Source organism: Seriola dumerili, unplaced genomic scaffold, assembly GCF_002260705.1.
Source record: "Seriola dumerili isolate Sdu_G_001 unplaced genomic scaffold, Sdu_1.0 BDQW01000264.1, whole genome shotgun sequence".
Lineage (NCBI taxonomy): Eukaryota > Metazoa > Chordata > Actinopteri > Carangiformes > Carangidae > Seriola > Seriola dumerili.
This window is the reverse complement of record NW_019174519.1, coordinates 60,112-86,859: the sequence shown is the minus strand read 5'-3', so window position 1 is coordinate 86,859 and position 26,748 is coordinate 60,112. Positions and strand designations below refer to the sequence as shown.

The following is a 26,748-nucleotide window of genomic DNA, read 5'->3' as shown; positions in this document are numbered from 1 at the left end:
GGAAAAGCTCTACGATGAAAAATTTGTTTTAAGAAGAGATTTAAGAGGTCACTGACTCTGCTGAGCTGATTTCCTCAGGCAGCTCGTTCCAGAGTTTCAGGCTTTGACTGTGAAAACTCTGCTACCTCTGGTTTTTAGCTTTGCCTCAGGAACAACTAACAGACCTTTGAGGCTATAAGCTGGTTCATAAGAGGTCAGATATAAAGCATGGAGAGAGGCTGTGAAAAGCTTTAAGAGTCAACAGTGGGATCTTAAAATCTATTCTAAAACATACTGGGAGCCAGTGCAAGGAGCTGAAGACTGGTGTGATGTGGTCACTTCTCGTGGATCCTGTAAAAGTCTGGCAGCTGAGTTCTGTTCAGTCTGGAGCTGACTGATGGATCTTTGGTTGAGGCAGGTGAAGAGCCTGTTGCAGTAGTCGAGGTGTGAGGAGATAAAAGCTTGTAAAATAAGCAGCTAATTTTTTTTAGATAGATAGATAGATAGAGAGGATAGATAGACCATTGTGCAAGGTTGAGAGTGCATGAGTGTTAAGGTAAATTATAGAGATGCACTATAGAGTCTCTAGATCTTTTATTTAGTCTATGCTTTTCATTATTGTAAATAATTCCTTGTGTGTTTTTCTTCTTTGTAAATAAAGTTTATTGTGTGAATGAAGTTTACTATTATTATTTTATGTATGTGACAGAGGCCATTCTCTTCAGCTGGGGTGATTGCACTGTCTTCTTTTGGAGCCTTTTTTTATCAGGTGAGGTGGGGGCCCCTCCTGCTCTGTCGGGGGTGTCATGTGTGCGCGTCACTCATGCCCCCAGACAGACTTTAACCCCACCCTCCGGAACATTTCTCACACAGAACGAGCAGGGCTCAGCACGAGGCAACACGACCATGTCCCCGAGACAGACACCCACGCGCTCCCTGCGTCTCCTCGCGGCGCTGCTCGCGCTGCTGGGCGCGGGGCAGCGGTGTCTCGCGGTGAACCCGCTGCTCGTTTTCCTCATTGATGGATTCCGCTACGACTACATGGATGACCTGCACGCGCTCCCCGGATTCCGCGAGCTCGTGGGCAATGGGGTGAAGGTGGACTACATGACGCCGGACTTCCCGAGTCTGTCTTACCCTAATTACTACTCATTAATGACAGGTAATCAGTCTATCAGTGTGTCTGTCTGTCACCAGCCTGCAGCGACAATCAATGAGAACACAGCTTGTCAGGTAGTAAATACAAGGCCAGTCCATAGAGATGCACCTGTAAAGCAGGTTTGAAAAACAGGTGAAATGAAACTTTAAATCAAACATCAAGAGTTGAACAGCTGTGGGATCACACACACACACACACACACACACACACACACACACACACCCCTGCTCAGTGACAGGTGGGAAAGGTGTAGCTGCCTCTGAGTCAGAGACCGAAGATTGAAGAGGAAACATGATGGAGTAGAGTATGAGCGTGGTTCCACTAACATTACTCTGTCAGGAGATTGACTGAGTCACTGATGTTCACCAGCTGTGACAGTGTGATGCTGGTGGTGTTTTCACCCTGTGAGTCTGTCTTAATGGTCTAATGTAGTTCCTGTACCAGGAACTACCACACAGGTGGATTTGAGTACTTAGACAGGTGTCTCTGTGTGTGTGTTTGTGTGTGTGTGTGTGTGTGTGTGTGTGGTAAGATTTTGTCACTGCACGTGTCTGCATGTTTACTTGTCTTTGGGCAAGATACTGTACCCCAAATTGCCTCCGATGGCTGTTCCATCACTGTATGAGTGTGTGTGGGTGTGATGTATGAATCTGTGAGTGAATGTGTTAAATACAGTAAAGCTTTGGTTCTCAAAGTGAGACCGGGGGACCCCAGGGGTCCTTGAGAAGGATCCTGGTGGTCCCCAGCAGAAAGGGGAATAATTTTTTTCACTACAATTCCATCCATAAGTAACACAATAACAGAATGTGTAACTGTGTAGCTCATTGGTTTGGACACTGACCTGTAATAAAACATGTAAAAGCAAAACTCTATCAGATGTGGTCTGTGGTCTGTGGTCTGGTTTGTGTCTGTTTAGGTCCTTGATGAGAAACAGTTTGAGAGCCACTGCTGTAAAGAACTCTGAGTGGTCTGTAAAACTAGAAAAGCTCTAAGTGCAGTCCATTTACCTTTTTTACCATTTAATGGCTTCACAACCTGCAAGACACAGTAAAATGATCACAGGTCACAAGTGAGTATTTGAAATCAAAATGAAGGCAGAGTTCAAAGATGGGTGTGGTCTGACTCATGAGTACTCATGTAATGATGCAGTAATACTGATGATCTCAGCTGCTGTGATCCCATCACAACATGGGCTCTAGTTCCCTCTCTGGTGACTTCTTGTTTACACAGCTGATTGCTTTTGATTTGACAGTGCCAGAGGTGTTTCCTAGCAACATGACCAGAGCTGTGACATTCCTGAAGTCTTAATGTTGATTTAAATCACTAGTTTGAAACTAGCTACTGATTACTATGAACTTTGGAAGGAGTTCACTCACAGCCCTGATGGTACAACTCAATGCTGGGATTTATATACTTATTAATGTTATATCAGTGTAATAAAAAACTTAACCCCACAGGAGAAAACTGTATCAATAATTACATACAACTGTGTAGTACAAAAAGTGTTACATTTAAAGGCTGCTTGTAAGCTGGTTGAAGGTTGAGACTGAGACACAGTTTCTAAATGAGCTGAAACATCTTTGGCATTTCTCTTCTGACTTTTGTTATTACTTATTGGCTGACATATAGACTTACATCATGATAGCTGTCATAAGCTAATATCAGCTGGTGTACATTAAAAGTATCTCATGTCATGGTGCCAGATTTTATCTACAGTCTGAACCTGTGTGTCAGTGAAGAAGCAGCTGTAGCAGCGATAGTGGTGGTGAAGGCTTTATTTGCCACATGACAGGAAATGTGCTTTAATGAAGACGAGATGATATTATTATTATACCTCTATCTGTCGAACAGTCATCATCAGTGAAGCAGTGTCTCTGTCAGCACCAGTCTGGAGCCCCACACAGTAACTGATGATTTTACCCAGAACTATGAGACTGTCATTGTTTGAAGTCTGTCACTTTTGTTAGAATCACATATGTTGTGGAACAACGGAAACACTGTCTCTGTGTGTGTTGTGAATGTCAGTCACTCACTGTGGTGACTGAGGCATTGAAACAGGTCAAAGCTACCAAACCTTATCCAGGTGAAATTTACATCCTTTAGTTAAAACCTGGGACGTATCAGTCACATACTGTCATGACCGTACGACTGTAGCTGTATCCCAGATCCACATGTACATACTACTGATTTACAGTAAGTACACCCAAGAGTAAAAAACACTAGTGTGTGTATTATAAATTCATTTCTGATTTATTTTTGACAGTAAACATCAGTAAAGTGTCACTGTCTCCATATGCAGCTGCTAAAATGCCTAAAAAATACATTTATTATATTTGATCATTTATATTTTACAATATATTTTTTCATATCTGTGTCATATGTCATATTTTATGTGATGATGTTGCTATGATGTGATGCTATGATGCAGCTGTGAGGTGCAACCAGTGTGTTGCTGTAACCTGTTGACATGGGTGCCAAAATGAAAACCAAGATGTTCCACAGCCGCCATGCACACGCCACGCACACACCACGTACACGCCATGCACACGCCACGCATCCAGTGTGTTCCTGACCGTAGCCTGTGAAAGTGTCTGCTGGTGAAGAGGTGAATCGTTGAGTGAACTCTGACACAGTAAAATCAGCTCCTTCTCTGTTATTTCTGTCGTTGTCATGGTGACAATGACACAGTGTAATGTGAGCTATATATGGAGGAGTAGACTTATTAACTTGGTTGTTAATATGTCACAGGGACTGTAAATGACCCTGTGGTAAAACACTCCAATGGTAAAAACATCACTGAGAATTTTTACAACTGTCATTGCTGTGGTTATCACCATCCTGTGTGACCACAACAACACAGTTGTCCGTCATATAACAATAAGCTAACAATGCTCCTGAACACACCTCATTTTAAAACCAACCAATCTGATGAGCACAAGTGTATTTGCTATTTAAACAGTCTGAAAGTAGCAGACAGTTATGTTGCGCTTGGTGCTGCTTTGCACCGGGTGTAAGATAGAGCCTTCTTCCCCAGCTTGCTCTGTAATGTGAGGTCATCATTCTGGAAACATTTTCTAGAGTAAAGAGACAGAGGACAGGTTGTTGTGATTTGCTGTTGTTGGACTCATGTATTAACATTCAGACAAATGGTGTTTGAAGACAACAGCAGATCATAATTTCCCTATCAGGACCATTGCTGGGTCTGTGAAGTCAGAGCTTTTGCACAAATGTAGTTGATTTGGGATCAGTCATACCTAAAGGATGACTCATCTGATTATGAGCTAGTCTTGGTCCAGCTTGGACTGGAAAAACCCCTTTGACACAGACAATGTCTGCCAGTTGTTGACACAGCTGGGCCTTTGTGCAGTGAAATCTTATGAGATGATGAGGCTGAGGATCACTAAAGCCGTGTTGCCACTGCAGGAACTTTCCCCAGGAACCCGGGAACCTTTTGAGGAACTATGCGCATTTCCACCACAGGCACCAGGGTCTAAATTTGCTTCCGGGGGGAATTGATCGACCCCCATAAAGGTACCTGGTCGGGGGGTACTACTTTCCAAAGGTTTAGGAACTTTGGGGGGTGTGGTCTGCAGTCCTGAACATTTCTGACTGGTTGAGTACTTGCTGCATTTTACAGTTTTTTACGATTGCTTACACACAAAAATCTAAAATAATACACAGATTTTGAAACTCAGTACACGAAGGGCAAAATGTCAGCCCAGACTTGCACAACTATACGCACATTCTCACCTCACACCCTTTTCAAAACACTACACACACTGTTTTACAAAACACCAAACACACTTCTCTACATTAGACACATCATTTAAAACTGAAAGCCTTTGTGTGTTAGCTGCTAAACACTGCCACTGAAACACCACACTCAGTTAGCAATCACCTGAACTCAGAATGCACATGTGAAGACACATGTAACCAATCAGATCACACAGAAATCACAGCTTGATCACCATAAAAACGAGTCAGGTTTGCTCTTTGGTGTGAACAACAACGGTGGACAATTTTTAGAAGAAGAGGTGTTCAAGTAAGAGGAGGAAGAGCAAGAGGAGAAATAGGAGGAAGAGAAAGAGGCAGACGAGGAAGAGGTGAAGGAGAAAGAGGAGCATGAGGACAGAGGACAGGGAGTGGCGAGAGGGCAATTGTTACGGATGAGATCAGAGACAGGATAGACAGTAACTGCAATACTGTACAGGCCTACTGTATTTTACAGTGCAGTATGTTCATGTCATCTTCAGTTCACTGTTGAGAACGTTTGTGTTCATATTTACAGCATGTTACAAATGTAAATGTCAAAAACATACAGTAATAGTGTTTTTATACTATATATATACACATATGAGGAAAGGAGAAATGTGACAGATGTAGCACAGTCGTGCAGTTGGCGGTGGAAAGATCTATATATTTGGTGTTTGTGTGTAAAGTCTGGAAGCTAAAGTGTCATTTTTAGAAGAGTTCATATAGTTTTTGATGTAGTGTTTGCTTTTGCAAGAGATGTAAGATGTTTTGTATTTTGTGTATATGGTTTTGGTTTGTGTGTGTGGAGCTTTGACACACAGGGCCCTAGTTTCAGCAACTGTGTTTTTACAATAGTGAAAAACTACTTCACCCGTGATGTTTACAGTTTGTCACTATTTTAGAAACACAGTTCCTGAAACTCTGGCACTATTTGTCAATATTATGCCACTTGGTTATGTACTTATTATAGCCTGATTGTCAGCAGTTTAGTTCTCTAAGGGCTCTTGGATAAAACTTCTGTAGTTGTGAGATTTTATGGACCTGCAGCACCTTCCAGAGGGCAGCAGGGTGAAAAGGTGGTGACCTGGGTGAGATGAGTCTCTGATCATGTTTGTGGCCCGACAAAAAGAGCAGGTTCTGTAAATTTCTTCTAGTGATGGTAACTGAGTGCCAGTGATTTGTTTTGCCAATTTTATGATAAAAAAAAAAAATTGATGCAGTTTCATTACAGGAGATATATATCATACACATCACTGTCACAGCTCCCACACACACTGGACTTGAATGCACCAAACAGAACACTGATGGCGATATGAACAGATAAATACATAGATAGATGGATAAATACTTTATTAATCCCCTAAGGGAAATCCACGTGTTCATTAGCTTGTTGGTAATTACCATTAGCTCATCAATAATAACAGTTAATTAATAACAGCTCATAATAAATAAACAATAATAATTCAATTAGTTGTTGGTTGTTAGTTGTTGTATAGCCTGATGGCAGTGGTAACAAAGGACCTCTTTATTAACAGCACACCTTTATGTAAAGGTAGTGAGGGCTTAGACAACAGGTGAAGTTAGTGGTCCAAAAACGGTCAGGTGGTCAGAAACCTGTGAGTAAATACTGCTACAGCCGAGATGACACAATAGACAATATGGCAGCGTGCAGGTGGAAATGGACCAGTATATATACTGTATGGAGGACCAGGGATGTCACAGAAAAAGTAATGAAGCATTTCCTGAATTTCATATTTTAATAGGCATTAAAATACTTAAGATTAAAAAATGGATTTATAAAAACAGCATCAAACTCTCATTAAATAAACCATTTATAAGGACATTTATTAATTCATGAATTTGAAAAACTATTTCTCCTTTTAGCCTTTCTATGACACTGAGATTTCAGTGCTGGTAAAACCAGGCTAAACAATCTCAACTGACCATTGGATGTAACAAGCTCGCTGATTGGTTGGAGAGCTAACCAGTGGGTTTTACCCTACTTATTAGTGCTGCACAATTAAACAAAATATAATCGAAGCTGCAATATGGCCAAGTGCAATATCCAAATCACAGGACCAGAAATTTTCGTGATGAAGGTAAAATGTGTCACAACATTGTTGTGTATTGTTAGCACCATAATTGTGGCGCTACAAAGACGCCCTGGCCTACAAATCATATTCTCCAGACGTCAAGACCATGTTTGTTTGGTACAAGACCAACAAAAATCACATCATCATTTTAAAATATTTTTCAGTGAAAATGACATTCAAAAAAACAATCATTCCAACTGAAATATATGTGTGTGTATATATATATGTATATATATATATGCCAAAAATAACTGCAATATGAGTTTTGTTGCATATTGTGCAGCCCTATTATTGTATGGATTTATTAATTTGTAATTCTGTTTTATGCTTTACTGTATAATTATTACACTTGGTCCTCCATGATGTTCAGCATCGTATCCACTTAGCCAGTATGAGACAAGTCTTGTTGCATGTCACAATCAAAATTTTTATTTTCAGTGATTCTGATCTGAATCAGGACAAAAAGAATCAGATTCAAATCGAATCAAATAGTGAGATTACCAAAGATTCCCACCCCCATAATGAGCCTCCAGAGAGAGAGGGAGAGAGAGAGAGAGGCACAAAAGAAGAGCTGAGCAGAGGGAGAACTGAAGCTACTGACTCGCAGAAATGTGAGGCAGCGTGTATTCACTTAGTCAGACTGTGAATCGAGGTGACACTGATTGTGCTGGACGATACTGTCTTCCTTGTGAGCGATCATGCAGAATGCTGATGAGGCATAATCATTACTGAACATGTCAGTACAGTGGCTGTACTCAGAGCAGACAGTGCCTGTCTGAATCAGAAGTGAAGGCACAGCAGAAATGAAGCTTAAGCAGAAGACATTTTTCACCAGCTCTACAGGCAGGCTTCCTGTTCACATGTACGACCAGGGAAACACTACTTCAGCAACTTCAGCACGCCATTTATAACTTGTTGTGTACTCACAAAACAGGGCCTGAAAGAGACGTACGCCACTTCCCACATGCAAGTTTAGATCCATTAAAACAAACTTGATGGGAGAACGTGCTCACCTGTACTGAGATGCAGGTGGTGAACTGAAGCCAGATTATAGAAATTAAACTTCATATCACACATTACTTACAGATCCACTTCATCATAATCATCAAACCAGCAGGGTTATTTGAGCTTGTGCTAGTGACCCAGAACTTAATTCAAATTGAAATTCCAAGAGGCTTTATTGATTATATGACTGTAGTCTAATACACACTCCACACAAGACAGTATCAATAAGGAACAAGCATGTTTACAGGTATTAACAACAAAACATATTACAGTTCGCTTCCTAGTTTTGTACATTCTGTTAGAAAGTGGAACTCTGTCTCAGCTCTGTCTTCTTTGCATCCAAGCTGTTAGCATTAGCTAAGCTGTTAGCTGTTCTGTGTTTAATGTCAACATGGTCAGGTGATCTGCCATGGTGTAAACTAATATAGAATAATATCTATAATATTGTTTAAAATGGCGGCACGGTGGTGCAGTGGTTAGCGCTGGCGCCTCACAGCTAGAAGGTTCCGGGTTCGAGTCCCAGCTCTTTCTGTGTGGAGTCTGCATGTTCTCCCCGTGCCTGTGTGGGTTCTCTCCGGGTACTCCAGCTTCCTCCCACAGTCCAAAGACATGCAAATGGGGACTAGGCTGATTGGTTACTCCAAATTGACCATAGGTATGAATGTGACAGTGAATGGTTGTTTGTCTCTGTGTGTTTGCCCTGCGATGGACTGGCGACCTGTCCAGGGTGTACCCCGCCTCTCGCCCGAAAGGATTCTGGGATAGGCTCCAGCCCCCCCGCGACCCTACTAGAGGATAAGCGGTAGAAAATGAATGAATGAATGAATGAATATTGTTTAAAATATATAAACCAACCCAAATCAAATTAAGTTCTGCTCTGAGAGGCGAGGGCTGGGCTGTAGCTGTGCTGTCAGTCGTGGAGCCCCCGCAGCTGTTGAATTGTGAGGATGATCCAGGATGTGGCAGCTGGCAGGATAGTCTCATATCCAAAAGGTCCAAGGTCAACTTCACTGTGACATTGTAATGTTCTGCATAAACACTTGTGCTCATTATTCTACACTGTAACTCAGGAACACAAGAGGAAGTTGTGAACATGTTTCCTGCAACTTGACTGGTGAAGGCGGGAATTCACCTTTAGATATTTAGTATGTGATGTCATCAGCTGTGTACGTGTCTATAGCCTGATGCTTAACAAATACCAAGAGATGAGCTTTGGTGTGTCTGTACCTCCCCTGGTCGCTCCACACTCTGATGGTGCTACAAAGCGTTCAGAGCCTCCACCTCCATGTTTGACCACTGTGTTTGATTGTCCTATCACAACAGCTGCTGCAGCCATCACAGGAATAACATGTAGATCAATATTCATCAGGGATTTGATCATCTATGGTTGATTGAGCCTCACTAGTGTGTGCACACATTTTCAACTTGATTGTGATTAATAGAGGGAAATTTCATGGAGGTGTGTGAGTGCACAGGTTTATAAATCTGATTACTTTTGTTTAGTCTGGAACCTACACGGTTTTAAAGATGCATCATCGTTTTCAAATAACACAGCTTACTGGGAAACAGCACAGCTTTATTCTGGACACTTGTCTTTCCACAGCATTTCACAACAAGCCACAAGATTGTGAAAGTTGTAGTAAAGTGATAGTTCAGGTTATTTGAGGTGAGGCTGTGTGAGGTACTGATCTATAGTCAGTGTGTTACCTGCAGTAGATTCAGTTCAGAGAAGCAGCAGGAGCTCCAGCACAGAAGCAGAGTGATGAGCTGCTGTGGACAGGCTCAGCAGAGAAACATTTATTTTAGCCACTTAAAGAATACCAGTAAAAATACCAGTTATATCAATTGAAGTGTCATTTTCACACTTTATCTGCCGTCAAACAGACATTTACTTTGGAACTACAGTTTGTGAATTATTAAACTATTACTACGCACAAGCAAACCTACACGTGGCTCTAACTCAAGCAGCTGATACAGTGCATGCCATAGTAAAGGTCTATTTGAGACTGAAAATATTCAAAATAAAGCGACACTTCAACTAATATCAGTTTCTTTCTGTGGGAATTTCTTAAAGTAGCTAAAACATGTTTTTCTCCTGTCACTGCTATCACTTTCATATGACACATGAAGGGCTGGCGCTGATGGTATTGATGGTTCTGTTTAGTGAATCTGAATCCAGTATTGAAACTGCTTATCAAATCTGAATTCTAATTAGCTTTCAGAATTGGTAAGTAACTAAATTTGTAAAAAACTTAAACTCTTGGGGTTTTATTTTTGTGACAACCAGTGAATGCAGCGTCCTGACACAATCACTCTGTCTCTGATTTTGTCCAAAAGGTTAAAGTAGATTCTTGCAGAAAATGTGCTGTTATGGAAGAATGCTGAAAAGGGTAAATAAACTGATAGTTGTTGATATATATATAAAAAAGAAATTACATGTCAGTGTATGCATCTCACAGTAGCAGCTCAGTTCATTAAATCCCTGCAGCACCTGAAGGCAGCGGGCATGTGTGAGACAGATAAAGCTAACTGTGTTTACTGTGATCAGATCACATGTAAATGACAGCAGGTCTGTATGAAGTAGAGCTGCTGCACTAACATCAACCAGATAGTCGGGGTTGTACAAGTTCACTATTCACAAGGTTCAAAGTTCAGTTCACACAGATTCAACGAGTTCATGTTCGTTACTTCTGTGTACTACACCAAGCAAAAAACCATGGACCAGACTAAGACAGGGTTAGTGTTAGGTCATCAGCTCTCTGGTGTGAGACTAAATGATGTTCACGTTCTTCAGTTGTCCATCATTCACTGCACAGCAAACAGGTGGAAGTGTCCACACACACCTACACACCTACGTCTGGATGACGTAGATGATCTCCTGTCTGTGCGTCACTGTTTTTTTTACACATAATAATAATGATAGTGATAATAATACACTTTATTTATAAAGCACTTTTCATAGACGGGATGCAGCCCAAAGTGCTTTGACAAATATAGAAAGGGAAAGGAAGTTAAAAGGGACCTATTATGCTTTTTTGAGTTTTCCCCATCTTATAGTGTGTTATAGGTTTTTGGGCATGTAAAATGTCTCCAGTCACAAGGATCAAAGTTTACATCAAAGGGAGGAACTCTGTCAGGGTAAAACCCAATTTTCTTCCTTTGTATTGGGGATCCAGGCATTACTTCCTGGTCCTTTTGACATCAATACTTCTCTTGGTGCTGCCCACCTGCAAGCTGGACACCCCCTGCAAGCTTGGCACACCCCCACACAAGGCACAGCACATAACTACTTATAATGATGTCATGGTCTGCTATGGCAGACACCTTTTGTTAGTTTTGTTTGGACTTTTCGCACTTCCTGTTTTATTTTGTAATTGGGTTCCTTGTGTGTCAGTGTTTTTGCTTCCTGTCTCGGTCCTGTGTCTGTGTGGTGATTGTCTGCCCCGCCCTAATGTGTTTCACCTGTGTGCAATCACCTTGCCTCCTGTGTCTATATAGTCTTTGTGCTCCCCTTTGTCTGTGTCGGTTCGTCTGTTGATTTCTGGGTTTGTCCTCAGTCTGTTCATGTCTGCTTTACCTTCGGTCTGTTCATGTTGCCTGTTCCTGTTTCTTGTTTAAGTTCCTGTGTTTCCCTGTGCTTGTTTTTTAAGTTCTTTTGTTAAATAAACCTTTTGCACCATCTCCCAAGTGTTGGCTGCATTTTGGGTCCTACTTACCACAAGACCCTGACAAATGAAGAGTTTTCTTTAGTTTTGTAGCCATGCCAAAAAGACAGTGTTCTTAATAGCCTGGAGAAATCTACTTCATTTTTTCCAGTACAGATTCCGAAACTTCAGACACCATGAACAGTTAGACGCTTCATTTTCACAACAGTTATTTCTGTAATTCACACTTAATGTGGCTGAACAGGGGACTCAGGCTCACAGCCTGTCAGTCTGCATTGTTATTGTGGATTTGCGATGTTAACCACGTTACTGCGACCTGATCACATTAGCAAGAATGAACGTAGCAAAGATATAAATGCTTAAACGTTTGTCAGTAATAATGTCCTTGCAGACTGTCCAGCATCTTGATTTGCAGTGCTCTACATATTTCTACCTAATATTTTTTGGTAGGTTGTTCCACAGTTTAGGTGCGTAATAGCTGAAGGCCCCTTCCCCAGTTTTATTTTGGGGGACATGTGGCGCATTTAGAAGCCTTGTTGTGGAGGATGGATATTGGATGTGGAGGGACATTAACAGACAGACAGTCAGTGATGTAAGAAGGCAGCAGACCATTGAGAGCTTTGTATACAAGTAAAAGGACTTTAAAATCGATTCTAAAAGATACAGGGAGCCAATGTAGTGCAGCCAGTACAGGAGTAAGTTAAGTAGTCCGGCAGCAGAATCTGAATTAGCTGTAGTTTCTCAATTTACTTTCTCGGAAGACTAGTACAAAGAGCATTACAGTTGCCAATCTGCTTGAAACATGAGTATGAATGAGCTTCGCAGCATCTTGCATGACCGTGACTGAGTGCGACGGACTGCACCTTCAGTGTGTTTGAGTTAGCTTGTCGCTCTGATTCATTTCTGCCACATGAGCGTTGTCTGTCAGTAACACATCGATCATAATCACAACCAGTGAATCAGTGTAGTTATTGATGACATAGTCAGTTGGGTTGCTGCTCTTTATATCTGAGGGTCCATGTCATCAACACGACTGACGTGGAGGCGTTTCAGTGGAGCCAGCAGCATCTTCATGGAGGAGTCTGGTCCTGATGGATTCAGAAAGTCCAAATTTATCCAAAATAATAAGAAGCAAAATAATTCTTATTTGGAAACATCCAAGTGAAGAGAAGGATGAGGATGTTTTGTTTTTGTGTAACTTTAAAATCTGTCATGGAAGAAAAGTCTCATAACTTTGATAACTTCAAGACTGAGGATGACTCAGTGACATGGATATCATCTGATGTTTTCACTGGTTGGTGGCTGCATGTCTGTGTGTGTATTGTGTGTGTGTGTGTGTGTGTGTGTGTGTGTGTGTGTGTGTGTGTGTGTGTATGTGTGGGTGTTTGTGTGTGTGTGCAGTCCTCTATCTTACTAAGCCCTAAAAACAACAGCCGATCCTGGCCAATGGGCTGTGAGCTTTGCAGCCTGCCTCCTGATGATGTGCTGATGTGTGTGTTTTGATGGAGCACATTCTCCTTTTGAAAAGATCACTGGCTGGAGACACACACACACACACACACACACACACACACACACACACACACACACACACACACACACACACACACAGATCCAGCCAGTCCTGCTTGATGCTGACTCTCTTTTGCTTTTTCCTGATATCACTTAATTTCCCATGGATGTAAATCAGCAGTCTGTCAGTCTGTCTCACCTCACTACCCATCTGTGGTTCTCAGCTCTGAGCCCACTGGCTCCTACTGAAGCTCTAAATCAACACCTCATACATACAGTACTAATGTATACTTTCATTTCTAACACTGGAAATACTGCCTCCTCCACTCAGACTAGTTTCAGGTTACATCCCTGTTTATCCAGAGTCATAGAAAATATGAACCATTTTTGTCATAAATGCTATGAAGTCTTGAGTAACGGCTAAAAAGTATTTTGTGAGGTCACACTGAGCTTGACCTTCGACCTTTGACCACCAAAATCTAATCAGTTGTCCTAGAGTTCAAGTGAATGTTTGTACTAAATTTGCCCTTTAGGTGTTCTGGAGATATTGTGTTCACAAGGCCAAAATCATGTTATGTGAGGTCACCTTGACCTTTGACCTTTGACCACCAAAATGTAATTGTAATTTGCGTAATTCATAAGTCCAAGTGGACATTTGTGCCAAATTTGTTCTGTCAAGGCGTTACTGAGATATCGTCTCCACGAGAATGGGACGGACAGACAAGCTGAAAACAATATGGCTCTGGCTCTGACTGTCGCCGGCGCGGAGGAATAAAAACACTCAGTAATTCCTTTAAAAAACTATAGTGTGTGTTTTGGACAACCGTGAAGATTCATGGCACAGAGCCATCAGCTCCATGAAGCTTCCACACACAGACTTAATGTTTTTCTTTGCTGCTGGTTTGTGTCAGGCCGTCACTGTGACGCTCATCAGATGACTGGAAACTACATGTGGGATGAAGCCTCAGAGAAGGAGTTTCTGATCGGGACCAATCCTGACAGCCGGCTGTCTCTCTGGTGGGATGGATCAGAGCCGCTGTGGGTCACTCTGCAGAAGCTTGGAAAGAAGGTTTTCATGTACTACTGGCCTGGTGAGCGCACACATCACCACACACACTAACCTGAACACACATCAGCCTGTCTTCATGTATGGGAGGCATTTCTCAAACTGCAAACTACAGACACAGATGCAGCACTGACGCTGCTGCTCTGTGACTCCTGTTTTACACTGACAGCAGGTTCAACTGTGTTTACAAAAACAACAGTGACACTTTATTTGGATGGTCCACCTACAGAGAGTTTCCAGAGTGTTGCAACATTTCAAAAGGTTATTAGATGAGTTTGAACAATTCCACTGTTTCCTGCTAATGTTAACCATTACATGGTTTCCTCAACTGTTGAATATTTGCATAGAGGTGAGCGGTCTGACCAGAAGATCATATGAATATCTTTCTGGGTAGAATCACAATCCACCATCTGATTCATGAGTCTCCCCACAGATTTAGTTGAATTCATGTGATCACATGATTAGTCGTCAAAGTCACTTCAACTCCAGGCTAAAGGCCCAACTCGCACATCTCTGCATCCTCTCTCTGCTCTGATTTTATTCTGAAAGTCCTGACTGGAAGTTGTTATTCGTATCTTTTAGCCGCTTTGACGTTTCTTTTAGATGTTTGTCTGCTGCTACACCTCACCCACAATAAAGTCTTCTGTTTACAGAACTGTGTGGCAACCAATCACACGCCTTGCTTAGCTCATGTGGAGTATTGGTTTTGATAGTGCAGTTATTTGTTTATTTATTTATTTATTATATCTATTTATAAAGTTCATTTGCTGCCCCAGCTCGTCCCGCCTCTTCTTTCCCTGCCTGCAGGCAGGTCTCTGGACTGCAGCTGGTGACAGAGGTTCTTGTTCTGCTTGGGTGGAGAACTGGTGCATGTGCTGCTACGACAAACTGACAGAGGCTGCAGAGCAGAACAAGGACTGCTGTCTACAGGCTAGCTGTTTAACAGTTAACAGTGGACTGGTTAGCAGAGACTGAACTTTTACAATTAAATATAGAAATTTTTAATGAGCAACCACCTTATACTTCAAAACGTTTATTACTGCACACAACTAACAAATACTGACACAACAACAACACAACAAACACTCACTACACAATCAATGACAGTGAAAGAATAGATGTGTGTGAGACTGGAAGGTGACACTGAAAATATCCAACAGGTGAACAAACCAACATGCAGCTTCTACTGGAAGCAGCTGGTAAAGGTGGTGGTGGTAAATTTAGAAGAGAAGCCAACTGTGATTCCTGAATTCACCCACTGAGCAGAAAAGTGTTTCTGTGGAACAGCTGATTGAGGGAGAAGAGGATAATGATTATGATGATGATGATGATGATGATGATGATGATGATGATGATGATGATGATGATGAAGCAGCAGAGGTGAAGATGAAGATGTGTTTGAGATAAGTGGAGCATCATGCAGACAGAATGGGACGCCTACAGCATCAGTTACTAAGCTGAACTCCAGGAATGCTCTTGTACAGATACATATCTGTGGGTGGCTCATTCTCCTGGGGGGGCGGTGTCAAACCTACATCCCCTTTGAACATGATGGCCAGTAGAGGCCAGATGTTTAATGATGTTACTTTGAAGACACGTTTCTTAATAACGGTATTTAATTATAAAATAATTACAATGAATAAAAATCTGGCCTCCTGATGTTCAGGTGACTTTAAGGAGACCAGACACCAGGGACCAGATGCATAAATAGGGATGGGTACAGAGCTCGAGACTGTTCCCCAAAATCAGGGGTTTACCTTAATTGCGACCACGCCATCTGGTGGCGTTAGTGAGTAATGTCATGTTTTGGCACCTACACATATTTTAGGACAAACTTTTACAGATCTAATAAAGAGTTCACTTACTTCTTTTTCTTGTCACTCTAACTTCAAGGCCTGTGAGTTACTGTATGCAATGTTAATTATCCAAAGAACCGTCTGTAAATGATGTAGTAATTTTATATGTGTGTGTGTGTGTGTGTGTGTGTCAGGCTGCGAGGTGGAGATTCTGGGTGTCCGTCCATTTTTCTGTGAAGAATACGTCTACAACCCATCGGAGAAAAACCTGACAGACTCGATGGAGAACGCTCTCAGCGTCCTGAGGTAACGACACAGTGACCTGCACCTGTCACATCTTTCTTTTAGCCTCTACCTGTAGAGGAGCTTGAAGAGCTCCAGATGACATTGCACTGTCATGAAGGTAAAAATTCTGATTTGAACTGGAAAATCCCACAGTCATAAATGACCAACAGCATAAAGGCACACGTTATTAAACCAATAGCAAGCCACAGTGCAACCAGAACTTCCTGGTTCTTTTCCAGAACTAATGAAACCACATTCAGAATCCCACTGACATTTGTTACTCTGCTAATCATAATCGATCCAGCCTCTTACTCAACATGATGTTCTGTGGCTAACTTTTAGATTCGGACAATATGTCCCGTTGGAATCATAAGGTTTTGTGTTCAGAGTGGTTTTGAGATACTGAGCTTCAAAGTTTTTGCATTCCAAATAGCAAAAATGATATGTGGAACAGGTCTCTTTCATACATTAAAATGACAGACACCCTAATGGTATTCTACACATACAATATCAAAATCCTATCAAATTTGTAAATGGTTTTTTTTGGAACAGGTCAAATGCAGATAGAACCTTGTGATCCTGAGAACTTACTTTCCGTTTGAAATGATAAGGTTCAATATATCAAAACATGAAAACAAGCAATGATTTTCAGTTTACTCATAATTTGTTTGAAACATTCCATTAGTGTTGTTACAGAGTGTCTACATGTATCAGAAAGTTAAATTGAATGTGTTCTATTCTCTTCTATTTTTTTTTTTTGTTTTATGATGAATAATTTTTTCTTATTCAAAAATAGGATTACAGCTTGTGTATAAAGGTCAGTGGTAAATATTTTGCCCAGTGCAGAGGCTAATTAGATCTAGGAACCATTAGTTTAAGTTTCCTTTAGGTTAGATAGCAAGTAAGTGTAGCAGGTCAGTGTAAAGGCAGCATTAGGTTTTGTTTGTCTTATTTTGGGGGAAAAAAAGAAAAAAAGGTGGAATGGAAAGGTGAATGAATGAATGTGAAGATGCTATGGAGACTATTTAATTACCTTTAAAGGTGCAATGTGTAAGATCTGACCAGCTCAGGCCAGAATGTTAGAATGTTCAAACAATGAACTAACACTATCAATAGATAGATAGATAGATACTTTACCTCTCTGTTCCGCAGCACAGTGAGATGAGACGTTTACTGCACCTGTAGCTGCTTCTCTGTCCGGCCAGAATGTTGTGGAGAGGATGGCTGGTATTGTCCAAGATGGCCTCCATCTCCTGCCAAGCACAGACCCGGCCTTTTTGACCAGCTTGTCCAGTCTCTTTGTGTTCATGTCAGACATGCTGCTGCCCCAGAAGACTGCAGCATAAAAAAAATTGTGTGTGCATGTGAAGCCACAGTGATAATGTCATGACCAAGACTTCCATCTACTGTATTTTATAGATATCTACTGAAATGAGCATGCTAACCAACTAGCTGCATCCCGCACTGTGTTGTAATACCACTTTATGACACTAGATGCTGTGTGAGTCAGTGAAGCGTCTGGTCTGCCCTCAGTCCCACGAAGAAGAACAGCTTCCTCCACGACTTGAAGTTACGCTACAGCTCCAAACTAAAAAAAAAAAAATCTCCTGACTAGCATCACAGAAACACAGAAATGGCTGAAGCGCATAGAAAGTGATCTTTATCTCCATCTCCAAGAACCGCTCCGACAAGAAACCACGTTCAATGGCAAAGTAAAGAAGAAACACGAGTAAATCTTCCCAGCACTGGAGACAGCTCTGGGTAAAGAGATGCAGTTTGATGCCGAGCTGCAACTTTTCTGTTAGACAGGTGAGTAACATCTAATGTTGGTCTATAGAAAAAATTATCATCAGTGCAAATGACACACCATACTGACAAACACTTCAAGTGGCACAAATGTATGATTGATGATGTCGACAGATGTAGTGATTTAGTAGAGTTTAGCCTGTTCCTGCGGCTGTTGTCCAGCTAGATGCATCAGTAACTTTTCTTTTACAAGTAAGACAAAGAGACTGTTTGATCCAGAACCAGCGGGTTCAGGATCCACTGCCTAATACTGTATTTATTTTAGCATATTCATATCTATCCTTACTAATTATTATACACACACAGCAGACCTAACATGTTTGAATATAAAGAACTTGTATGATCTAAACTAATTGTCCTATCACATGTTTGTCTGTATCAGGACCAGAATTCCAGTCCAGTCCTCCCCAGTGATGGACCAGCACCTGCCTTTTCTTCTGCATCTGGCCTCATCAACCATCAACAACCACATTACAGTAACACCTTGGAGTATTATCCCTGCACAGAACACATATTGTCTGTACTGTGATCTTTTGCACATCCTGCTCAGCAGGAGTTTTGTCAACACTTTTGTACATAGTTTTTTTCATAGTTTTATTTTTTTTTAATATGTGTATCTATGTGTGTTTATCTTTTTGACTGGTGCAGTATTTATTGTTATTTCCTGTTAATATGTTTATTGGATACTGCATCAAACACCAAGCCAAATATCTTGTAAGTAAAAACCTACCTGGCAATAAACCTTATACTCTTCTGTCTTTGTGATGATGTCATCATCCCTTCCTCATGCTGCTGTCGCCTGACGCCCATGTGTCATGCAGTATCCCCTTGCCTTCATATTTGTATAGGTAAATAAAAACATACTGTTTGTACTACAAGTACTCATAATTTGTTTCAGTGCTATCAACAGTTTTAACTATCAACAATAAATGCACATATCAATAATAAACAACGACATGATTAAGTGAACAGGGGCGAAGAGGTGAAATGCTGCCACCCATGGAGGTGGAGCAAGTAGCACGATCTTACACATTAAACCTTTAAGGCATTAGCTGGATAATGTGCTAGTGTGCTCACAGTGAAAATAAACTCCTCAGCAAGATCTAAAACAACAAAAAAGATGAACTTGCCCTGCATCTGTACTGCTGTCCTTTTTCTTATAAACCTTGTGTTACAGGACGTTCATCTCCACTGAGCTTTCTGAGGTGACCTGACAGAGAGGCAGGCCCTGATTGGTTGCCTTGTGTGCATTCTAAGTGCTGATTTGCTCAGAAGTAAAACCTTATAAAGTTCAAGTTTGGAGATATGAGGTCTAAAAATGCATAAAAGTTAAAAACCTCACATGACCACACATAATGTTAATAGGTTGTAACAGAATAAAAATATGTGAATAACTCAATTTTGACCATAATGTCAGATAGAACCTTTTAATTCCAAGGGGACGAATAGTTTTTAGCTAATGTCACTGTTTTCTATTTATTTAGTTATTAGCCTTTACCAAACACCATTTCCCATCAGCCCAACATCATGTGTGAGATAAGGGGTCACGGTTAGTTCACAGTCTGTAATAACAGTTGGACAGTGGAGTGTGTGTGGTTAGAGTGTTTGTAGAAAACAGATTACAAATGGTGACAGAAGAGAGCGGAGTGAGTTTTATAGATATAGAAGAAACCATGTTAGACTCACGTGGTCACGCTTGTAGTTTTGTCACGTGAGCTGTAGTTTTTTCTGTGCTCACAAAGTAATCCTTTAACTTATTAATCAGACAGTTTCCCTTTAATAGCTCTCTGCAGTGGAGCTGATTTGTTTCTTAAACAGTAGCTAGAGAAACAGAGCGGAGCCTGGACGTGACAACACGACTTTCTCTCTGTGTAAGACAGAGTATGGCTTTGATGAGAAAATCAATATAACTGAAAAAAGTGAAAATAACTGCATGTTTTGATGAATGTTGAATTTAATCAGATTTCATTTTATCAGATAATGTTACTGTTGACATGTTAAATGATTTTGATTGTGTGTGTGTGTGTGTGTGTGTGTGTGTGTGTGTGTGTGTGTGTGTGTGTGCGCACGCGTGTCTGAGTGTGTAGGTCAGGCAAAGCAGACATGGCAGCTATATATTATGAGAAAATAGATGTGGAAGGCCATCACTTCGGTCCAGACTCTCATCAGGTCAGATCAGCTGTGAAACAACTGGATCATGCCATGCAGACACTCAACAGCAAAATCAAAGTTAGTAATATCTCTGCTGTTGTTATCACAGTTACATCTACCACTTCTGCACTTCTCCAATCATTCAGTTTGTTTTCATCTGTTTCTGCTGCCGTTTATATTCCTGCAGGAGAAGAACATGGCGAACCAGCTGAACGTTGTGCTATTTTCAGACCACGGCATGACAAAGATCCAGTGGATGGAGAAGGTCATAGAGTTGGACAAGTTCATCAACATGTCGGACATCGTCAAGATGATGGACAGAGGACCAGTTGTTAGTCTATGGCCAAAAGAAACCAAGTACCAACAGGTGAGACCAGGATCTTTCTTTTCTGCTCCGCCATCTTTGTGAATAAGAAGTCAGTGATCACAAAATGATTCATGGAGAAATTGATAAGGTGCTTAGATATAGTAAACACAGCTGAAGGTCCAGGTTGAGGAATACTTCAACTATATGATAACTTGTCCTGTCTCCTGTTCATTTTTTTTAATGTAACAAACAACAACAACCAAGAAAAAGAAGAAAAAAAAGAAGAAAAATACATATACACATATACATACATACATAAACATTGATGATTCTTCCAAAGAAGTAAGTCAGCAAGGAGGTCCACTTCTTGAAGCCATTTTGAATCAAGTATCTGAGTTTCTGAGACTCCTCTCTGACATATTCTGGAGGATACTGAAAGGCAAAGCAACAGATTAGTTTCTGAAGAAATTGTTGGCTTCTGGAATAGCTGAAGCTAAACTGCGTTGCTGTATGAAGGAGCAGTTGAAGTCGTATCAAGAGTGGGAAAATGGGGAGGGGAAGGAATGAAAAATGTAAACTGTAGTGTAAGCAGTGAGAGAAGATTAAACGGGAGTCGTATTGTGTAGCTGAGTTGAAGTACAGAGACTGGGGGGGTCCTCTGTGTCACCAGTGACTTTTTTAAATTGTGAGGGAGGAACTAGAGGAGGTTTGACATGTGCAGGTGTCTGACCAAGCAGCAAGAGTCATGCTGTATTAAAATGATTCCATTAACACTGCTGCTGCTGTGTGTGTGTGTGTGTGTGTGTGTGTGTGTGATGCCAGGTGTATGCCATGCTGTCTCGGGTCCCTAACATGCGTGTGTATGGGAGACAGGAGATCCCTCAACGTTTCCATTACAAAGGAGGGAAGTTTGTTTCACCCCTGACGCTGGTGGCTGACCCGGGCTGGTTTATCATCGAGGTAACAAATCATATATCACTTGTATCGCCACATTGACCAGGACAGTCTATATGATTGTCGTACGTAGAGCATTGAACGAGTGAGTGAGCAAGAGAGAGTGAAGGATTGATTTGTGTTTTTTAGCCCTAAGGTTATGACACAACACCATAAAGCTCAGATTATCCTACCACATGCATTACAAGCTACAATAATTATTATATACTATATTGAATATCCCAGAGAAACGTGCAGTAAAAGTAAAAGTCGACATGAAGCAACAATTCCTTCATTTAGCATCATCATCATAAGAACATGTTGCCTAACTAACTACTAAAGACAGTAATAACAATACACAGCATCAAAACCAAACCAAGCTGCTACAATAAACAATCAAGAAGCTCATGAGACAGTAAAATGAAATAGTATTCCTGCCTGTTTGAAGTTCATTCTGTGTCTGAACGTTACATCAAACTCTTACAGAACGGCCTCCACATCACTTCCAATATCATGATGGATGTTCATCAGTGCTCCATGTCTGCAGTGTCAACACTGGGCATCAAAGCACCAAACTCCTCCTTTATCTCCTGCTCTCCTCTTCAATCTACACTCATAATGTTAAGAAATATGACAGGATCTGCTGTGGTCACAGTTTATTTTCAGGATAGGATGTTAAAAAATAAACAAACTAATTTTTAAAAAATGTACACACAGTGCTTACAGGATTATGGCTGCTTGTGTCACTGATATACAGCAGTTTGTCAGCAAAGACAGTGAAGAAGAAGACTGGTAGCTTGTAAACATGGATGTAAAAAATGCAGGATTTAAAATACGTCCAGTATTGTCTTTGCAAATGTTTTCATGAGGACATAAATTTCATTTATTCAATACATTTCTCAGAGCTCAGACATTCACACTGAGATCATTACACTCATGTTGGTGAGTGTTGGTAATGGTTCATCTGAATCACATGTGCACCACAAAATCCATAAATGCTCACCTAATACTTTGTTCTATCTTTTGTTAAATCTGCTGTGTGTGTGTGTGTGTGTGTGTGTGTGTGTGTGTGTGTGTGTGTGTGTGTGTGTGGTTCAATCCAGAACAAGGCGAGCCTCCCGTACTGGAAAAATGACTCTGGGGCGCCCTCAGCTTGGCAGAACGGCTGGCATGGTTACGACAACGAGTTCCTTGACATGAGAGGCTTTTTCTTGGCAACAGGACCTGGTAACAAACACATCATATTTGTGCATGAAGTGCAATCTGGGTAATTTATTTACGCCTGTGATCTGTCAAGCAAGCAACACTTTGCGTAACAGAGTCTCTCAGCAGCCACACTGTGTCTGTACTGTGCCAGTGAAGTGTGCAGGAGAAATGATGTGTGTTGCTGCTCTGTCAGTCTCTTGTTTTTAGTGAAGTTAAATATTGTAAATTGTAATATCAGGATGTTATTAGATCTGATTATGTTTACTTAATTTCATCCAGACTTCAAGCGCAATCTACGAGCGGCTCCAATTCGAGCGGTGGACGTGTATAACGTGATGTGCTGGACACTGGGAGTGAAACCTTTGCCCAATAACGGCTCCTGGTCTCGGGTTGAGTACATCCTGAATGGCTCTGATGGTCCTCCCCAGTCCACAGCCCTCTGGACCTGCTGCATGGGTTTGTTAGGAATACTGCTGGCACTATGGGATTAAAAGATATAACAGCTCAGCGCTTGTGGCATCTGACAGTAGAGAGAAATGATGTAGAAGGAGTTACAACATTAAAATGTGTAGAGGTGAATGCATGTGAAAAGAGGGGAGAAGACATGACACATTTTCTCTTCCTTGTCCACTTCTGATCAGAATGAGTTCACGTCTGAGTACATTTACATTTTATGGTAAATTTAATAAATTCACAATTTGTGAAATCTAACAAATTGTTAAATTTGACATTTGCCTGTAAATTTTCTCTGTTTCAGCCGAGTTGATCAAATCAATTCAATTCTGTTTTATTTGTATAGCACCAAATCATAACATGCATCATCTCAAGGCACTTTACAGGGTAAGGTCAAGACCTTACATGATAACCATTCATTGTCATAGTAAAGCATGAAAAGTTATATATACAGTATACCAGCAGGACTCTCGCTTGTTTACATGTAATTATTTCTAAGTTACATACAGTACTTATGTCCAGGAAACTTTCTAGGAAATTATACAGAACAATTATAGTGAAAATCGAGCATTACTGATTTCTGGGTGTGTGTATGAATCATGAATGAATGAGTCATTTTGGAAATCACAGCAAAGCATTTTGAAACTGTTGGACTTCATGCAGTAAAGGATGCTGATTTTGCCTTATTTTCATATGTTGGAATTTGTATTACAGGGAATGATATAAGCTATACTTTTTTAAATTGGTAAAGCACAACTATGTGTAGGAGATGTTTTGAAGCCCTAATTTCTTTTCTTCCTTTTTTTATGCTCGGGCTCTTTTAAAATGTTGTTACTTCAGTCTGTAGAGGGTATGGTTATAACTGAGATATTGTTTTGATCTGATTTTGAATTCAGCTGCTCATGTCTCTGTGTCTGATCTGTAAGACCCTGTATGACATATGGTTTGTCAAATGTGCTGTATGAATAAATGTGCTTTGATTTGGAAACAGTTAAGTTTGATTCATTTTCAGTCCTTTCAGTTACATTTTAGTCAGTTAACTATTGCTAGTTTTTATCAAGCATCAACCTCCAAGGCTGAAAAATGAAGCATCAATACTAAAGAACCAAAAACTGCAGTTTCTCTAACGAACACTAGAGTCTGGCTCCAACAGTGAATCAAAACCATAGACTATAAAAGATAATATAAAGTAGATAAAAGAATAAGAAAATAAATGTATAAATATAAACAGGAATGAATAAAAGAATAAACTTTAAAAAAAATGGAAATATAAAGTGAAATAAATAAAACAATTTAAAAAATGCTTTAACCTATTGCTTTTGCCTATTGCTTTTACTGTATTGTTTTTGTTTCAGCATATTGTTTTACTTTTATCATATTTTTGCTTTTACCTATTGCTTTCACTGTATTGCTTTTGGTTTTATTTAGTTTTTATTTTCCCACATTGCTTTTGCTTTTTCTATTTGAAGGTGAGGGTCTGCCTGCAGACAGGCAGGCTACAATACTTGCAGTTACGCCCACTTCATGTTACATCATACAGCTGTGCCTCTGACTAGCTGTAGCTGAGGTGTTGGACTGCTGAATAAGTTTTAAAAACACACCAACCAGAGTCTCTCACTCGGAGGCTCCGGTACTAACAAGAGCACCGACCTGCAGCAGCTAGCTTGCTGGGCCAGCCTGCTGAATACATTTTAAAAACACACATTTACCAACCAGAGCATCTCACTCCAAGGCTCCGATGCTAATAGGAGCACCAAGCTGTGGATGAGATGCAATGGATCCGTTTACCAGCAGTCTGCACGGCGGCTAGCAGCTCACTCTCAGTCTTAGCAGAGTGGCTCTCTAACAGTTGGCAAAAGTGAGGGGACGTCAGGGCAGCCCTGCACAGACTGCTGCCCCTGCGGCCCTCTCCTTCGAATAGAAAAAGCAAAAGCAATGTGGGAAAAGCAAAACAACAGGTGAAAGCATTTTTTATTGTTTTATTTATTTTTCTTTATATTTCCAAAATTTTTCACTAATTAATTAATTCTTTCATTCATTCCTATCAGCTCAGCCGGTATGGGATGTTTAACTCCATATCTGGTAAACTTTAAAGCCAGGAGTTCTTCCTTTGTGTACGTTATTTTCTCCATCATCAGACGAAACAACGACGTAGAATAAAAAACATCAATCGATATATACAATATACAATACGATATATATACAATCCATGAATATATACAAATATATTACAAAAAAATACGAGCTATGCAGACTTTCTGCCACTTATTGCCAGCGCATCATTTGAATCACTATGATAGTAATCAATAGTATGATAGGTATGAGCTATGAAGGATAAGCTCAGGAAGGTGGAGATTCATGACATCACACTCATAACATTGAGGAATATACCTAATGGACAGAGCAGAAATGTCTTCATTGACTTTATTAGACAGACAGGGTTATGGAATAGAATTTAATCTGATCCACAATCCAGAGCAGAAGGTGGCGGTAATACACCTCTTATGCTGGTTGCCAACCGATGTTAAAAAAAAAAGAAGAAGAAGCCACACCTTTGGCTCCACCAGGAAGGGACCTCCCAACAACCACTGTACCTCAACACAAAGAAACAAATGATTAATACAACAGAAAATTGCCCATGTAACCCCACAGTGTTAAAATGTGTGCACTCTATATAAAACAATGTTAGGTTAAAGTAAATAAACTGATTCTGAACCAATCCAAGTGTGTGGTTAATGTTAAGTTGATGATATTGTTTGGGTGTGGTTGACTGCAAATCAAAAGAACCTGTGTTGATAACTAATGAGGTGAAATAAGATTGAAATGTTATTACCCTGTGTGGTTCTCCTGAGTGGGTTTGGTCATCACATTTACACTCAACTGTGAAGATGGTGTCAAGTCACTCTGTCTACAATCTCACACAGGGAGGGGGCTGGGGGTGGGTTGGAACAGATAGGCACCCCCACAGACACCACCCCCAGAATGGGGGCACTAGTGCAGATCACATACTGCTTTGTCTGAATGTATCCATTGACAACACAGCACAATCTGCTGCCATCACTCTGTTACTCTACAGTTCAGTGATATTTCCACATATTCATAGAGAAGGTCTTTGACTCTTACACTGTTCCTCTCATATGGAACCTGTACAGCTGCTTCATCGTAAGGTGGTGTGGCCTCAACATGTGGCAGAGTGTCGATGTACTGAAAGGTTCAGTCTAGAAAGTGACGACCTGCTCTCCAGTCTCAATGTCCATGGATGGATGCTACTCTGTAGCGACTGAGGTTGGGCTGGACTCGGCTCAGCCTCCCTCAGGTCAGTGTCAGGCCATGATTTATGACATGGTCCACCAAAGTGGCCCTGATGTCATCTGAAATATGTGGCTGTCTATTGCCAGGTCTTCTTTGTTCTTGTCTTCATCCTCCACCTCCTCTTCTTTGAAACACTGCTTCCATGTTTCAAAGTTCTCACAGAAGCTCACCTGAGGTCTCTCTGTAGCTCTAAGGCTCAGACTGAGCGCTGTTTCAAGTGTTTTTAGGTGTGTTTGTGTTTGGTGCAAAATTCAGGTGTGTTTTGCA

General features: G+C 40.8%; 1 protein-coding gene across 1 annotated transcript; it reads left to right on the top strand.

The window, feature by feature from the left end:
- The first annotated feature begins 866 nt into the window (after positions 1-866).
- enpp6 (ectonucleotide pyrophosphatase/phosphodiesterase 6) lies at positions 867-24,151 on the top strand. The gene is made up of 8 exons (XM_022757100.1): positions 867-1,141; positions 14,078-14,257; positions 16,223-16,334; positions 20,207-20,348; positions 20,458-20,637; positions 21,400-21,537; positions 22,614-22,737; positions 22,996-24,151. The coding sequence occupies exons 1-8, from the start codon at positions 886-888 to the stop codon at positions 23,205-23,207; spliced, it is 1,344 nt and encodes a 447-aa protein (XP_022612821.1). The 5' UTR covers positions 867-885; the 3' UTR covers positions 23,208-24,151.
- Positions 24,152-26,748: the final 2,597 nt, after the last annotated feature.